The 19,003-nt window shown below is 44.7% G+C and overlaps 1 protein-coding gene across 1 annotated transcript in view; it reads right to left on the reverse strand.

The window, feature by feature from the left end:
• The window catches only part of clybl (citrate lyase beta like), a 147,134-nt gene that overhangs the window by 9,289 nt on the left and 118,842 nt on the right, over positions 1 to 19,003 (reverse strand). Inside the window, exon 4 of the mRNA XM_055636660.1 lies at positions 1,149 to 1,337. Coding sequence (XP_055492635.1) covers positions 1,149 to 1,337 — 189 coding nt within the window. The remainder of the gene's footprint in view (positions 1 to 1,148; positions 1,338 to 19,003) is intronic.

A 19,003-nucleotide genomic window follows, 5' to 3' on the forward strand; every position in this document is an offset into this window, starting at 1 on the left:
ACGCTTGTTATAGTCCAATAAGCCATGCCAGTCAAACAAGTACCCATAGCCGGGACAAAGCAAAGCAAGAGATTCCCGCACAATAGACAACAAGTAACTCCATCTTTTAGTTACAAATCTGCCTCCAGGTTTATACTTAATATAATTTTTATTTTAAATGGGATAAATAAACACCAAAGGGATTTTGGTTATGCTGACAATCTGTGAGAATGAAAGCGGGTGTGCTCAATCCAGCAATCCCTGTGAGAATTCGGAAATTAAACTGAGGTCAGTCAAACAAAGTTATCTACCAGCTCGTTATGTTGTGACCTCAACAGCAGAGGGGTGGGGGTGACGGAGAAGGAGGGTGGGGGGAAGGGATTTATTTAATTACTGTCACTGTCCTTCTTGGCAACCAAACTCCCCTTTCGTGCAGCTGTTTGAATGTTTGAGCCTTCTCAAATTTAAAAATTAGAAAATAACATTCCTCTCCATAGTCAGGGTTTTTAGTGGGTGAATGTATTTACATTTTCACTGTGAAACTAGCTGCAGTAAACACTTCAAAATGAAATACTTACTTGCTGGCTATAAAAATCATAGTTAAAGATACTTCTTAAAGTTTTATAAATAGGCCTGCTTCAATCCTATTTAAGATTAACTGTTCCTATATTTTATAATCGCCCCATTTATTGAAAGCATGTTAAAGTAATGAGGGCTATTTCAAAGTTGACTTAAGTAATTTGATGTGTCTCCTGTTTTTATTTCAAGACTTTATAGGCTTAAAAAAAACAGCCATGAAACAAAAACACACCTGGCAGCAATTAAAAAGGAAGAAATACAGAACGATTCAGGAAATAATATCTGTAGTAATTAAAAACAGTGGTTAAAAGCTTCCTGTTCATTTTGCTGGTTTGCCCCAAGCACACCCCCTCATATTTCTTTTCCACTTTTTTTATTTAACCCTCTCTCTCTCTCTCTCTCTCTCTCTCCCACTTCCTCTGTTAGAATTGACCTGAATCTGTACTTTGGTTGCTGTCCCATTTTGGTTGCAGCTGGAAGTGTCAGGAGGTGTGGGAGGTTCATACCTTCTTGACCTGACCCTCCTTTTAGCCCAAATGATCTGGTAGGTGATCAAAGTGCAAGGATTTGCCAAATCTAGACCAACTCACCCATTTTATTTCTTCGGTGTTTTCAACTTTGGGGAGCATCAAGGTCGGAGGGCGGTCTTTAGAGGATAAGATGACTTCCATGTCGAGCTCGGCAAGGCCACTCGAGACAGAGTTGATCCGAACACACAGGTCCGTGCGGGACACGGGAAAATGACTCAGCATCTTTGCAATTGTCTGCCTCGCCTCGTCCTATAACCGAGAGAAAGAAATACTTGGAAACAATGCAAGGCATGGTGAAGTACGACAGGATTCAAAAAGATACAACACCACTGCTCACACATAATCAGTGACTCTTTTACTATAACTTGAACACACATAAATGATAATAATATCCATAAAAAGAAATCACATCACATGTAACATTGTATATAATAATTAGCAATTTCAGGCCTGGCATTTCAAATTTAGTGTCATCAGATCCAAAGATTCAAAGTGACTGTGTTGTTGAATATTTAATAATGGATTGGAGATTGATGACTTTTCTGTTTAATTCATGTCACACAGTAGCGGTGATGTTATTTTTTGTCAAATGCTGATTTGTAGTGAAAAATAAATTGCTGCTGATTAGAAGGAAAGGAGTCAAGCATTCCGTCAGGAGGCAGGAGTGGGAGGGTATGATCATGGATTTAAAACAGACGGATGCAAAAACTATGCCATGGGGGGAAAAAAAATGGCAATAAGATTTGGAAATGTGGTCTGAGTTAAATGGCGTGAGGAAACAGTAGCTTACAGTTGTCAGATTAGATCAGAAATGGCCACATAAAGCGGCTTAAGACAGCTCTGCAGAGCCACTGATTTATGGGGGTCTAGTCTGACGATAATTAGGGTAAGCGCAGACATGGAATGATGTGATGGCTCTCTGCAGTTCAAGTGAAAGGAGTAATGAACCCCAAGGTTAATGAAACCTGAATCAAATAGCCTTGAGCCTGGTATCATCACACTTTCATGAAGGGCTAACACATGCCAGTCAGTGGGAGGGTGAAGCTGTAACCGTCTGCTGATCATTACTACAATGCACAGAATGCCGCGAACCCGCCAACATAAATAAACAAACAAACAAATAAATAAATAAATAAAGCTGTGCATGTACCCGCTGAACAACCCAGAAGCCACTTTACAACGGGAAGGGAGGAAAACAACAGTGCAGCCAAATAGACAGCTGGGCATTGCTGTCATCTGTGTTGCAGATGAAATAGAGTGCTCCTGTCTACTCACCTAACCAATCAAACTACACATCCAGATGCAACGTAAATCATGCTGAGGTTGAAGTTGCAATGGATACAATTACGCCCTGTCTTCCCCAGGACCTCCACATCATTACCATTTAACGGTTTACGTTCAACCATCTTTTTACAAGTCAATATGGGAGAGACACATGGAACTGCTGATGCAGGTTTACAATTAAAAACACGTAAAATGATGGAGTAACTCAGCAGATCAGGCAGGATCTCTGGAGGACATGGATAGGCGACGTTTCGGGTCGGGATCCTTCTTCAGACTCTTCTTCAATACAATACACTTATCTGGAACAAGCGACATTCATACTCAGTTGGCATGGCCCAATAGGTGGCCCTTTGGCCCATCGTGCCTGCGCTGGGCCTTGAAAATGGTCTCAAATCAGTCCCACCCTTTCACTGCAGCCTTGCTGTCTTTCACTTTTCCAGGATTTTATCCAATTCTCTTCGGAAAAACGCCACTGAATCTGCCTCCGTGTTTCTTCAGCTGGTGGATCTAGGAACACATCCAGTAGCAGAACACACAAAGAAAAATCTATTCCTCTCACCCCTAATTGTCAGGAGTATTTTACACATGTACAGCAAACACTGTGCAGTTGATGGTGAGAAAATAAATTCTCACCGAAAATGCTTAAACTGATTAGGATCCAGAATTGTAAAACGCCAAGATGTAGTCGGTAGCCATTCAGTCCCTTCTGTTCATGCTAACTGTTACGAAAAGAGTGATCTGGCCACATCCCATTACTCTTCAAAAATCAAGGACTCATCTAGTTGTTTTTGAAATATGGCATGGCTCTTCCCCACCATCCATTCCGCCCAACAGCTCAGACACCAGCCTGCCATCATTTCCCAGAAGCAAAAATAAATCTCCTTAACTCTCTGATCTTTACACTAATTGTCTCAATGTTATTGACCCCTCTGTTCAGGGAAGTAGATCCTATCCTCATCATCTGATAGAGTATATATTCAAGTTGCTTCCATAACTACTCAACTATGGTCAATACAATGGTTCAAAAAACCATCGAAACCCACCGCAAGTGCAAACCCTTGTACTTTTCCCCCCCAAGGAATTACTCCGAAGCATTTTACCACAACACAATCCCATCAATACGTCACCATTAATGAGTCTGCGATGAACTCTGTTCTTGTGCAAATGTTGTATGTGTTGGATTTGAACACGGCCAATCTCCTCAATCCTGTAAACTCCTCAGGAACATCCAGAGAGTGTACCTAATTGTGATAACTGCCACACAGACTAAAGGAATGACAGATATATACACAAAAAATATACCTTCAGCCACCTTCTCGACTTGTGCACCTTCTTCCCTGTTGTGAGCTGTCCTAAAAGCAGGATAGAACCACCAAAGCTGGGTGGGACAGGAGAATACAATCAGAGAGAGTAGCCCTGGACGTCCTCAACTATGACGATTCATGCATCAGGTCAAACCTGGGTAGGAAAATTCTGGTTGACTAACATTCACAATATACCCTCAGTTGATGAAACATTACAGGCCCTTATTGAGCATCATTCGGAAAAAATCCTGAAGGAATCAAAGAATCAGAACTGAGTTGGGACATCCAAGAGGGGCTTGGTGAAATAATGACTCAGCTGGCTAAGCTCTGAGGGAAACAACTGCCAAACTGTGCTTGCACAAGATCTGATCACTAACATGAGAAGGAAATCTGGTTGACTTTATCTTCACCAACCTACCTACTGCAGATGCAAATATCAGAGACAGGATTGGTACGGAGTGTTCAATACACAAGCCTTATGCCCCTGTCCCACTTAGGAAACCTGTACGGAAACCTCTGGAGACTTTACGCCCCACCCAAGGTTTCCGTGCGGTTTCCGGAGGTTGCAGGTGGTTGCCGGAGGTTGCAGGTAGTGGAAGCAGGTAGGGAGACTGACAAAAACCTCCGGGAACCACACGGAAACCTTGGGTGGGGCACAATGTCTCCCGAGGTTTCAGTTCAGGTTTCCTAAGTGGGACAGGGGCATTATGTCCTTTCTTACAAGTTAGGACACTCTTCGCCACGTAAAAGAAGACAGAATCAAAACAGATGTAGCTGTCCACATTCGGCATGCCTGAGACACAGCAAGTCAGTTGCATCACTGGCAGCATTTCTCCAAATTTGGTAACTCATGACCCAGCATTAGCCTTACTCCACAATTACTTTCAAGCCAGGGAACCAACCAGAATTTGGTGCAGAAGAATACGTCACGTGTAGTAAAGGTGTATATACAGAATAAGGCCATGAGTAACAATGGTGAATATACAATCCAATTACGTTGCAGCAAGGGACAATATCCATGCAAAAACTGTGCAAAGATAGACACAAAATGCAGGAGGACCTCAGCGCTACAGGCAGCATCTTTGGAGAGAAGGAATGGGTGACGTTTCTGGTCGAGACTCTTCTTCAGACTGAGAGTCAGCGTCATCTTCAATGACGGTTTGAGTCCAGCGAGAAGCTCAGGGTGATTGCTCCATCTTGCTTCCCTCTGAAGGCCTCGCCATCTTAGGAAGCTGTCGTCATCTAATCTTGTTGATTCCTCAAGCTGTTATGAAAGATCTCAATGTACTAGAAACAGAAAAGGCTATGGGCAATTCATTATTTTGTCAGTGAAGTTGAAGACTTGTATTCCAAAACGTGCACGGGGACGTGCGGCTCAAGTCAATCCATTCTAGCACAAGCATAAAACTGGTATTTATCCCAAATAAAGGAACATTTCCAGCTCTGTACACATACAAAAGAAACCGAGCGGCACAGTGGCTCAGCGGTAGAGTTCCTGCAATACAGCACCAGAGACCCAGGTTCAATCCTGACTATGTGGGGTGCCGTCTGTACAGAGTTTGTACATTCTCCCTGTGATCGACATAGGACATAGGTTCAAGGTGAAGGGGAAAAGACTTAATAGGAATCCGAGGGTTAACTTTTTCACACAAAGGGTAGTGGGTGTATGGAACAAGCTGCCAGAGGAGGTAGTTGAGGCAGAGACTATCCCATTGTTTAAGAAACGGTTAGACAGGTACATGGCTAGAACAGGTTTGGAGGGATATGGACCAAGCGCAGGCAAGTGGGACTAGTGTAGACTAGTGTTGCCCAGTGTAGGCAAGTTCGGCCAAAATGCCTGTTTCCACATTGTATCACTCTACAACTATGACCACACGGTGTTTCTCCGGGTGTTCCAGTTTCCTCCCGCATTCCAAAGACATGCATGTTTGTAGGTTAATCGGCTTATGGAAATTGTCCCTAGTATGTAGGATAGAACTGATATACAGGTGTAAAGGTTGACGCTCACACAAAACTTGATAGAGGTCTTTAAAATGATGAGAGGGATAGACCGAGTTGATGTGGACAAGCTTTTCCCTTTGAGAATAGGGAAGATTCAAACAAGAGGACATGACTTCAGAATTAAGGGACAGAAGTTTAGGGGTAACATGAGGGGGAACTTCTTTACTCAGAGAGTGGTAGCGGTGTGGAATGAGCTTCCAGTGGAAGTGGTGGCGGCAGGTTTGTTGGTATAATTTAAAAATAAATTGGATAGGCTTATGGATGAGAAGAGAATGGAGGGTTATGGTATGAGTGCAGGCAGGTGGGACTAAGGGAAAAAAGTTGTTCGGCACGGACTTGTAGGGCCGAGATGGCCTGTTTCCGCGCTGTAATTGTTATATGGTTTATATGGTTATATATGGTTAAAACACTATGTTTCCCTGCTGTATCTCTAAATGAAACTACAATCCAAATTTCAGCTAAATGGTAACTTTTTTGAATAGCAAACCAAAACCTGCTGATACTAGAAATGTGAAACTGAAAGAGAAAATAGAAACACTTAACAGTGTGCTTCAGTGTATGGGTGATCACTGGTTGGCATAGACTTGGTGGGCCGAACGGCCTGTTTCCACGCTATATCTCTAAAATAAAATAAACACAAGAACACAATTAACCAAATGCCACCCCACCAACATAATCTTGTTAAGAGTACGATGTGTCCTCCAACCAAACATTGTATGGATGGTTCAAACATAGAAATGTGAAAATAGCAGGAGTAGGCCATTCGTCCCTTCGTGCCAGCACCGCCATTCAATATGATCATGGCTGATCATCCAAAATCAGTACCACTTTCCTGCTTTCTCCCCATATCCCTTGATTCCCGTAGCCCTAAGAGCTATATCTCTCTCTTGAAAACATGCAATGAATTGGCCTCCACTGCCTTCTGTGGCAGAGAATTCCACAGATTCACAACTCTTCAGGTGAGAAAGTTTTTCCTCATCTCAGTCCTAAATTGCCTATCCCTTATTCTTACACCGTGACCCTTGGTTGTGGACTCCCCCATTTTTCCTGGTTCTGGACTCGGGAACATTTTTCCTGCACTGATGTCAGCCTCAAGCAATTCAGAGGCTTTGTGAGGCAGTGCCTTCTCTCCTCCCCACCACCGTTTAACATCCATCAGAGATTAACCAACATGCAGCCTGGTCACTGCTCAACATATACATGAAGGGAACGTATACTCCCCCATCCACTTTTCTACCTCACACCACCCCCCCCCCCCCCCCCCCCCCCCCCCCCCCCCCCCCCTGTGGCCCACCTGGATTCACACCCATTTCTACCCCTCCCCCTCTCCCTGTCCCCATCCACCTACATTCCTTCCTCTGGCTTCACAATTTACACCTCTTATATCCGGCACATAACCTATATCCCTCCATTCGCTGCGTATCCATGTGCTGATCCAAAAGTCTCTTAAATATCTTAGTGTGAGAGTCTAGGACCAACGGTCACAGCCCCAGCATCAAAGGACATTCCTCTAAGAAGGAGATGAGGAGGAACCTCCCCAGTCAGAGCGCGGCAAATCTGCGCAACTCATTGCCACAGATGGCTGTGGAGGCCAAGTCATTGGGTATTTTCACCTGTGGAATTCATTGCTGGATGATCTTACTTTCCCTCTTAACCCCATTCTCCTGCCTTCTCCCCATAACCACTGACAACATGGACAAAAAACCTGAACAACAGAGGTGAAGAGATTGATGAGGCAGCTTCTTGACATTTAAAAAGTATCTATACAGGTACATAGAAAAGACGGGATAGAGGGATATGGGCCATACGCAGGCATACTCGTATAGATGGGACATGTTGGCTGGTGTAGGCAAGTTTGGGCCGAAGGGCCTTTTTGCACGTTGCATGACAAGGGCAACAGATATATGGGAACACCACCACCTGCAGAAACTCTCCAGATCACACACAATCCTGCCTTGGAGATATATCATCCTTCCTTCAACATTGACGTATAAAAGCTGGAACCACACGTGGGGGCACCTTCATCCCAGACTACTACAGAGTTGTAGCATGATAGCCATCTCAAGCACAATTGGGGATGGGCATTAAATGTTGCTTTGACAGTGACGCCCACATGCTGAAAATGAGTTTTAAAAAGGACATGTCAATAAATAGATTTGAAACTCCCATCAGTCTCAAAGCTTCTAATGAGGCCTGACAGTAACATAGTTGCACAGCAGCTGAAAATGTTCCAAGTTGAATTTTGTGGCTAATCTCAAATGGTCATTGTTATTAGAAATGATCCTGAGAGTCAGTCGCACGGACATTTTCATCATTACTGGTTACTGGCACCCACAGCAGCTGATATTATTCCCACAGTGAAACAATCTGTTGCCATACTCTGAATAATCTATAGGTTGCTATTAGAAAGGGCAACCAAGCTATCCGAGAAAAGCTTCCTTTTAAATGGAGAAACTGAAACCAACTTCACACATATTTCTCAGCATCCGAGCATAAAATTGTGCATCTCTGAAGACATCTTCAAATACAAAAAAAACTAATGTTTTAACATCACTCGTATCTGCTTCACCAAATTGCTCCTGTTTTTCTACCCGCTTAAGCTGCAAGGGGCCCTTTGCCAGAAAGCAGAATAGATGGGGAACCTGAAATGTCTGTAAACCTTTCCTTCAAAAATCTGGCAGAGCCATGATGGGTCAAATGGCCTCCTGAGCTGTATCCGTCTACAAGTACAAATTTAAGTTGTGACTTCTGACTGTGGTTACTGATCAGAGTGCCAAATTCCCAGTAATCAATGTTCTCAGGTTACAGCTCAAGTTAACAAATGGCTGTGCCTTCCATTCTTATCTCTGATTTCAGGTTACAACATTACAAACATAAAATGTCGCAGTGAAATTAAATTTTTAATTCTGCCCCGCACCAGCTAACAGCACAGGGAGGACCAATGGCTAATAAATATGCTGTTGTGCGATGAAGTGAGAAGCCAAGAAGTTGTATGATTTCCGCTATTGTGTCATAACAAACACTCGGAGCAGGATGAGGCACATGCTGGCTTTGAAGAAAGGCTGCGATGGTCCCTGCGCAAGGCAGCATAAACAATAAAGGTGAAAAAAACTCGACGCAGGCAAATGAGGGAAGGAGACCAAACAAAAAATAATCAGCACCAACCAACCATCCTCGCATGTTCCCAGTCCCCGAATTATCAGAACTGCAAAGGAAACAACATCCGTCCACTTTCACACTCCAGTGGAAGTGATGGTTCCTCACGGCAGGGTGGCACACTCGCACCATCTGGAGAATAAATCGTGTGTGAAGTACAGTATAGTTTGGGACCGAGCTCTGTGGCAGCGACTCAGCAGTTAGTTCATTAGTTTCAAACTTCCAGGGATCAGTCCGGCATCTATTCTGCTGTCAGAAAGGATAAGACAGACAGAATGCAGAAACTTCAAGGAGCACGGGAACTAGGGAAAAGTAAGGAGGAGCCTCAGGCTTGGTTTGAAAGTACAAAGTGCAATGGTGTGTATCCTCCCTCAGCACACACCAAAAAGAAATTGTTAATATCATTATTACTAAAACAAGATGACTCAGGCTTTAGTTTGACCAGTGAATATCAAACAAGTCGCACGATTCAACAATACTTCAGTTCTTCGAATCGGAGTGCATTGGTCGAAGAGCAGAACACGGTTTGATCCCATAATTTAGTGGTTAATTTGCAATAATGTGTTCCTGAATTGTGAGGCCAGTGATGTCGACCACTCGAGTCTGTCAGACACAGGAGACTGCAGATGCTGGAATCTTGATCAAAAGGCAAAATGCTGGAGGAACTCAGCAGATCAGATAGCATACGTGGAGAGAAATGGACAAATGACATTTCGGGTTAGGACCCTTCTTCCATACATTCCCTACACAGGTGCTGCTTGACCTGGTTTCCTCCAGCAGTATAATTTTTGTTCACTTCAGTCTGCCGTCCCATTACTTGCATAAAAGAGGCCATTTGACCCATTGGGCCCATGTTGGCCATGCAGAACGATCACATCAGTACATTCCCCATATTTCCCTACAATGTAATTATTTCCCACATATCCATCAACTTTCCTTTGATTCTTTGGCAATTTACCTGCAATAAAGAGTGATTTAGAGAAGCCATTTAATCTACCTGCACTGTGGCACGGTGGCGCAGCAGTAAAGTTTCCGCCTTACAGCACCAGAGACCCGGGTTCGATCCTGTCTATGGGTGTTATCTGTGTGGAGTTTGTACGTTCTCCCCATGACCACATGGGTTTTCTCCGGGTGCTCCGGTTTCCTCCCACACTCCAAAGACGTACAGGTTTGTAGGTAAATTGGCTTTGGTGAAAATTGTAAATTGTCCCTAGTGTGTAGGATAGTGCTAAAGTACGGGGATCGCTGATTGGCGCTGACTTGGTGGGCCGAAGGACCTGCTTCCGCGCTGTATCTCTCAATTAAACTAACATTTTTGAGACATGGGAGGAAACTAGAGCATTGGGAAGAACCCCCCATTGATACAGAGTGAACATAATAATCCCACACAGGTGTCTAGCACGGCACTGCACCAGCACTAATTGCTGCTTAGGTATTACTACTTCCTTCATGAAAAGAGACTTGTTCAACTGAGATTGCTACTTTCTTAAAGTGGTTATAGATTTAGACTTAGGAGCATGAGGGAGAATTTCCATAGTTCAGATGACACTAAACATGGATGCACAATGAGCTAATGAGAAGGATAATGTTGGATTTTTAAAGAGTTGTATGATGTAATTGAATGCTGAGAAGTATGAAGTGTTGCCTTTTCGAGGGGTGACAATGAGAAGAGGCAGCCCACTGTGTCCGTACCAACCATCAAGCATCCTTTTAAACTCATCCCATTTTATTCTACCTACACTCCCATCAACTTGTCCAAGACGTCAGCTCAAGCCTGCACACTGGAGACGATGTTTAGAGGCCAATTAATCGATCATGTCTTTGGGATGTGGGAGGAGACTGGAGGACCCGGCAGAAACCCATATGGTCAAAGGGATAATGTGATAACTACATAGACGGCACCCGAAGTTAGAATTGAACCTGGATGTCTGGCACTGTGAGGCGATAGTTCTACCTACTGTAGCACTGTGGTGTAATTTGGTCCATCAAGTTCATGCTGAGTTTTATCAGAAGATTCCCATCAGTTCCGTTCCGCTGTCCTTATTTCTTGTAATTTATTCTCTGTCTCTCTCTCTGTCTGTTGTCTATCTGTCTGTCTGCCTCCTTCACACATTTCCGTCAACTTCCCTCTGATTCTTTTGTCACTTACTTACACTAAGGGGTAATTTATGGCAGGCAATTAACCTACCTGCACATGTTTGGGATGTGGCAGGAAGCGGGGACATCTGGCAGAAACCCACACGCTTACACAGAGAACATGCACATGTCATACATTTAACTGCGGGAGTGGAGAAAATGAGTGGATGAAGAACTGGGTGCTGGAGCTTTGAGGCAACAACCTGCAGTACTGGCTCTATATCCTGGAACCCCCCTTCCCCAACATCATTGTGAGTACCACTAGAGGTCCAAGGCTGAAGAAGGTGGCTCACCACCACTTTCTCAAGAATGGTTAGAGATGGGTAACAAATGTTGGCCAAGTCAGTACACCTACATTTTGGCCAAGTCAGTACACCTGCTGCTCTCCTTATGTAGAAACACCAGTGCATGCATCCTTTGAGTTGTCCAGAGAGGCTGAAGTAACGTCAGTCTGTATTTGTAACCATCATGTTAAATTGACTCTTGCTGAAGCAGTTGAAAGAAAAATATCACTGAAATTCAGTAATAAACAGCTGGAAACCATGATGAGAGGGCCACAGGGTCTTTCTGCATGGTTAAACTCAGATGGGCTACATGAATTTTCTCACCAGATGGGCAAAGTCTGGATTAACAATAACGATTTATATGTTGCCTTTAACACAGTAAAACGTCCCAAGGTGCTGCACAGGAGTATTATCGAGCAAAATCTAACACCGTGACACAGAAGGAGGCATGGCAGGAAACCAAAAGTTTGGCCAGAGAAGGAGATTTCATTTTAATTGTGTACAGTTCTAGCCACCACATTACAGGAAGAATGTGGAGGCTTTGGAGAGGGTTTAACAGGATGCTGCCTGGATTTGAAGGTTTAACTATAAGGGGAAGTTGGACAAACTTGGATTGTTTTCTCGGGTGCTTCGGAGGCTGAGGGAAGACCTGATAGAAGTTTAGAAAATAATGAGAGGCTTAGATAGGTGAGATAGTCAGAACCTTTTTCCCAGGGTGTAAATGGCAAATACCAGAGGGCAGAACTACAAGGTCAGTGGAAGAAAATTTAAAGGAGATGTGTGGGGGTAGTTTGTTTTCACGGAGAGTGCTAGGTGCCTGACATGCACTGCCATTGATGGTGATTTTTGAGGCAGATAAAATAATGGTGTTTAAGAAGATTTTTGACAGATATATGAATATCTGCATGGAAGCTGCATACCAAATCTCATTGCACTTATGTGCAATGACAATAAAATATATTATTATTATTATTATTATATGCAGGAAATAGAAGATATGGGGCACATACTGTCAAAAAGGAACAGTTCAAATAGGTATCTTGTTGGGCATGGAACTGGTGGGCTGAAAGCCCTGGTCCTGTGCCGCACCGTTCCTTGTTCTATATTCTTTAAAGGAGGAATGAGAGGAAGAGTGGTTTGGAAAGGAGAATCTGGAACTTGCCAGCTAACGGCACCAGGCTAATTAGGTAAACGTGCTATATAAATTTAAGTTGGTGCAAAATAGCTCCAATGTTTTTTTTGATCAGCATTCACAAACAAACAACAGGCTGAAACAGGGTCTATGCTTAAACTTACCACCCGTGGCGCCTTTCTGCATATGGTAGCAGTGTAGCAGGTAGGGAAAAAAGTGTAGATACATCAAACCAGTCTGGTAGGCAAGAGGCACGTTAGAGAGCACAGAGGGTCCAGTGGTATCTGCTGCATTTACTTTAAAGCTTGGATCCTCACAGATGTCAATGAGCTTTGAGCACAGATCAGCACTTGGAATGTTGACATTATTGACATTTCAGGTGGGGCTGACAATAGACAATAAATGCAGGATTAGGCCATTCGCCCTTCGAGCCTGTACCGCTATTCACTGTGATCATGGCTGATCATCCACAATCAGTACCCCATTCCTGCTTTCTCCCCATATCCCTTGACTCTGCTATCTTTAAGAGATCTATCTAAAATCCCTGTCCCACTGTACGAGTTCATTCAAGAGCTCTCCCGAGTTTAAAAAAAAAATCAAACTCGTGGAAGCATGTAGAATGTACGTAGCGGGTACGGCGGAGCTCGGGGACGTCTCTTAGCGCCTGTAACGTTAACGGCAGGTACTCGGGAAACCCGGTAAGCTTGGGAAGACTCGTGAAGATTTTTCAACATGTTGAAAAATGTCCACGAGATCCCCGAGTACTGACGAGCGGCCATTACCGTAAATCTCCGAGTTCGAATCAGGGCAAACTCGGGAGAACTCTTGAATGAACTCATACAGTGGGACAGGGCTTTAACTCTCTCTTGAAAGCATCCAGAGGGTCGGCCTCCACTGCCTTCTGAGGCAGAGAATTCCACATATTCACAACTGCCTGGGTGAAAAGGTTTTTCCTCATCTCCATTCTAAATGGCCTACCCCTTATTCTTAAATTGTGGCCCCTGGTTCTGGATTCCCCCAACATCGGGAACATCGGGGCACCTCTATCTAAGCGTGTCCAATCACTTAATAATCTTATATGGTTCAATAAGATCCCCTCTCATCCTAAATTCCAGTGTATACAAGCCAGTCGCTCCATTCTTGCAACATATGACAGTGCCGCCATGCCGGGAATTAACCTCGTGAACATATGCTGCACTCCCTCAATAGCAATAATGTCCTTCCTCAAATTTGGAAACCGAAACTGCACACAATACTCCAGGTGTGGTCTCACTGTGGCCCTGTACTACTGCAGAAGGACCTCTTTGCTCCAAAACTCAACTCCTCTTGTAATGAAGGCCAACATGCCATTAGCTTTCTTTACTGCCTGCTGTACCTGCATGCTTACTTGCAGTGACTGATGTACAAGACACCCAGATCCCATTGTACTTCCCCTTTTCTCAAACATCTCCCTTTCCCCCCATAGCCCCTCTCTTCCCTGGGCCCTACCTGGATGCGCACCCGTTTCTCCCTTTCCCCTTCCCCACATTTCCTTCCATCTATATTCCTTCCTCTGGCTTCACATTTCATGTCTCTTATATCCTTATCTCTTTATCTCACACTGTTTGTCATTTCATCTCTGGCCTTTGTCCAACCATCTGCCAATCAAAACTTGGGTATTTTGGTAATGTCACCACTATTCTGTAAGTTACAAAGTTGTTATGGAAAGCGATGAGGCTGGTTCTTTAAGATGATAAGTAAACATGTTGATTTGGGGAAAGACTGGCTTCAATATTGTAAGAAAAAACAGATTGGGACCAGATGCAACTGGTAAAACAACAGCTGACAAATGGGAGTCTTTAAAATATATTCCAGAGCAGCATGTTTCAATAAGGGTGCAAGGCAAGACTATTTAAATGGTAAACTTGGATGGCAAAGGATATTGAAAGGCAAATGTTTTTTCGAGAAGATGCACAAACAAATAAACACACACACGCACAGACACATCCAAGATCAGAGTTTTATAATTATAGAAATGGGGAAAAAAGCACAAGCTGGGTTCTGATTGAGAATGATCAAGCATGATCATATTGAATGGCGGTGCTGGCTAAAAGGGAAACATGGCCTACTCCTGCACATACTTTCTATGTTTCTATGTAAGAAGGGTGTGGTTACACTGGAGAAACTGCAAAGGAGATTCACCAGGATGCTGCCAGGATTGGATGAGTTTAGTAATGGGAAGAAGTTGGACAGGCTGAGTTTGTTTTCTCTGAAGCCAAGAAGGCTGTGGGATGGCCTGATAAAGGTGGATAAAATTATGAGGCCTAGATAAGATAGATAGTCAGAATCGTTTTCCCATGGTAGGGGGCATCGTTAACAAGAGGACACAGGCTTACGGTGAGTGGAAATAGTTTGAAAGGGACATGAGGATATAGTTTTATATGCAGAGATATCTGAAACACAAGACTAAGAAAAGGTGATGGAGTCAGATACAATCGGTACATTAGGAAGACAATTAGACAGTCACTGCGGCCTGAAAAGATACAAACTTCATGGGGGCAAACGGGATTAGTAAATGGACAAATAGATGGGCTCAAGGGGCAGTTTCTGTGCTGCACGTCTCTACCACTCTAACCATCCCTAGAATCAGAGGGCCAAAGAAGCTGACCAACCACGTGAAAGGCTTTGAAATATTTTTGAATGTATCTGATGATCGGAGACTTTTAAAAGTAGTTCCCATTGTCTTAAGTAATAAAAAGGAATCTAAATAAAAAGAGCCAAAATTACTAGAAATCAATTAAGAACAGTGAGAGAAAATATATTAAAGAAAAATAATCAAAACACTTAACTTTTTAACTTAAGGTCTGTGAACCCATTTAAGAATGGGCTCGGCTATTTACAGCAGCCATTGCTCATGCAAGGCCAAGGAGATTGGGTATGAAGTTCCACGCCTTCAGCTTCATGCAGGGCCGGATTTAGATGAATTTAGGATTTAGATAAGCTATTCCACGTGTGAGCCCCCTCCCAATCCCCCACCGCCACGATGAGAGGAAGATGGAAGAGTCCACCAGATTGACACCGATGTGCAGCCGAGCGTGGCCAATGAGATAAGGGTTGGAAAGCTGCACTTTTTATTTATTGCCAGTGCTAGTGTCGAGTTATCAGCTTAAAACACTATTATTCTGAAATGGAGGGCAAGGAAAATTAGTTAAGTGTTGTTAGAGACTACAGTGCGTTGTGACAGCATATGTAAGAAAGGCCTATGACAGTGTCAAAAATATTATACACTAGGTCAGTACGAAGTTTTTCAAAAAAGGGGGTGGCATGGCAGGATTACAAATATTTTATGTGAAATAAGTGCACGCAGCACATATCACAAGCGCGAAGCTCAAAGACCTTGCAGCCGTGGTCCCGGGCCCGCTTAAGGGCCCTGGAAGCTCTGGGGCTTTAGATGGTCTCTGTTGCATTCTGAGCCTTATTTTGGAGCATTTTTGCACCAAATGTATGACCAATATTTAACAAATAATTTTGTTTGAGTCAAGAGTAATGAATGGTTGGAATGGGATGATTGGGGTCATTGTTGTATACATTTTTTTTAAATCAAGAATTGAAGTTGTCTTTGTTTTAATAAACAAGTTGTGCTGTAAAATGTTTTGTAAAATGTTATAAATGAGCATGCAAACACTGCAAATATAATACTGTAAGTTTTTGCAGTAAATAAAACCTTTTTTTAGACAATGTTTTGTGTGTTGATTTGATTGCCTGTTACTGTTCGACTGTGTTAGTGTGCGCACATTAAAAATATGATGCAAAATGAAAGTCGCAAACTATGGAATACATATTTCTCAGTATTGTTATCAAGGAAAAGAAAGCAGTTCCAATTATTTGATATTATTCATAAGGAGGAGAAAATATAATAAAACCTACCTTAATTTTGCAATCTCACTAAAGATAATCCCCCTTTCCCTCTCCCCCTCCTCATTCACCCTCCCTCTCCCTCCACCTCTCTCTCCCTCTTCCCCTCTCTCCCCTCCTCTTTCCCTCTCCCTCCTCCATCGCCCCATTCTCTCTCTCTCTGCCTCCACCTGTCTCTCTCTCCTTCCCTCTCCCTCCACCTCTCTCTCCCACCCCATCTCTCTCTCCCCCTCCCCCTTCCCCCTCTCTCTCTCTCTCCCCCTCCCCATCACTCCTCCCCTCTCTTCTCCTCTCTCTCTCTCGCTCTCCCTGTCTCCCTCTCCCCCTTCCTCTCTCTCTCCCTCCCTCCCCTCTCTCTCCTCCCTCCTCTCCTCTCTCCCTCCCACGCAGCGAGGCTCCGACTCGGCTCCGCAGACACTGCTGCTCCCCCCCACCCTGGCCCGGAGAAACGGGCACTCCTTTTTTTTGCAACGCAATATTCCACTACTTACCTGGAGTAGACACCTAGGATCTTTGGTAGACACGAGGCATTGAGGTGATTGTGTGGAGTGCAAATGGAGATCTGAACCCGCCCGGCCCCACTGCGCACGCGCGGAGAGACAGCATCATTTTGCGTCGCTACTGTGTCACCGGCTTTCCCCCAACTGCGAAGGCGCGGATGGTCGCAATATTTTTCCCCAAAACTTCCAGCGGGACAGAACCAGAATTTCGGGTAATTTCCGTCATAGTGAAAACGCTGATAGCGCTCCAATTTTTTTTCTGGATTTTTGTTACTCTGGGGGAAAAACACCTTGGCTGGAGGCCACCTCGGATGTTTGTGCCACCTCAGTAGTTGAAGATGTCAGCAAACACTCCAGCCTGTTGGTCCGTGCAGGTTTTGAGAACACAACCAAGTACTCCATGTGCCAGAAGCTTCACACCCACTATCCAGAGTCTGAGACCACTGATTCCCACCATCTACCAGATCCAACCTTCCATACATTTCACCACCAGCATCTGTCATTTTTCTGATCTCCAAGGAAAACTGTGATCTTTCGACAAGCTCACAGCAGGGACAATCTAGAGACAGCCATCAAGGCTGTGCTCCCTGCTGATCACCAACCCCTCACACTCACCCCCTACGACGTATACGTGGCACTGAGTAGGACTAATGCATGTAAGGTTGCTGGCCCTGATGGCATCCTCTGGCGCGTCCTCAGGGCCTGTGCTGCGCAGCTGACAGACGTCTGGACTGACATCTTCAACCTGTCACTTGCCCAAGCAGTTGTCTCCACATGCCTTAAAACCACCTCCATCGTGCCAGTGCCAAAACACTCCACTGCGGCGAGCCTCAACGACTTCCGCCCAGTTGCACTTACTCCCATCATCACCAAGTGCTTCGAGAGGCTGGTCCTGGCACACCTCAAAAGCTGCCTACCCCCCACACTGGATCCCTATCAGTTTGCCTACCGCAAGAACAGGAGTACGGAGGATGCCATCTCAATGGCACTTCACTCCACCCTCTCCCACCTCGACAACAGAGACACTTACGTAAGAATGCTGTTCATCGATTACAGCTCAGCATTCAACACCATTATACCCTCTAAACTGATCACCAAACTCGGTAACCTGGGCATCGACCCCTCCCTCTGCAACTGGATACTGGACTTTCTAACCAACAGACCTGTCTGTGAGGTTAGACAAGCACACCTCTTCAACCCTCACCCTGAAGGTTTATTCACCTATCATCCTCCACAGGGATGATGTGCTGAGCCCCCTCCTCTACTCCCTCTTCACCTACGACTGCACACCTGTACATGGTACTAACACCATCATCAAGTATGCAGATGATACAACGGTGATTGGCCTCATCAGCAACAATGATGAGTCGGCCTATAGGGAGGAGGTCCAGCTCCTAGCAGCATGGTGCGCTGACAACAACCTGGCCCTTAACTCCAAGAAGACCAAGGAGCTCATTGTAGACTTCAGGAAGTCTAGGGGCAGCACGCACACCCCCATCCACATTAACGGGACGGAGGTGGAACGTGTTTCTAGCTTCAGGTTCCTGCGAGTCAACATCTCTGATGACCTCTCTTGGACCCACAATACCTCTACTCTGATCAAGAAGGCTCACCAGCGTCTCTTCTTCCTGAGGAGACTGAAGAAGGTCCATCTGTCTCCTCAGATTCTGGTGAACTTCTACCGCTGCACCATCGAGAGCATCCTTACCAACTGTATCACAGTATGGTATGGCAACTGCTCTGTCTCTGACCGGAAAGCACTGCAGAGGGTGGTGAAAATTGCCCAACGCATCACCGGTTTCTCGCTCCCCTCCATTGAGTCTGTCCAAAGCAAGCGTTGTCTGCGAAGGGAGCTCAGCATCGCCAAGGACGGCTCTCACCCCAACCATGGACTGTTTACCATCCGGGAGGCGCTACAGGTCTCTCCGTTGCTGAACCAGCAGGTCGAGGAACAGCTTCTTCCCGGCGGCTGTCACAGTACTCACAATGTCCCGGTGACTGCCTGCCTTCTCTCCATACCCCCCCCCCCCCTTGGCCACCCCCCCATCTAACCCCACTCCTCCCACAGGAAAAAAACACTATGATGTAGCATGTAAATGATTTATTCCTGAAATACCCTCTCTGGCAGAGAGTTCCAGGGAGATTCTAACTGCATCTCGTGTGTGAAAAACAGTATACTGACAATGACAATTAAAGTTGAATCTGAATCTGAATCTGAATCTAA

Source organism: Leucoraja erinacea, chromosome 6 (assembly GCF_028641065.1).
Source record: "Leucoraja erinacea ecotype New England chromosome 6, Leri_hhj_1, whole genome shotgun sequence".
NCBI classification, from domain to species: domain Eukaryota; kingdom Metazoa; phylum Chordata; class Chondrichthyes; order Rajiformes; family Rajidae; genus Leucoraja; species Leucoraja erinaceus.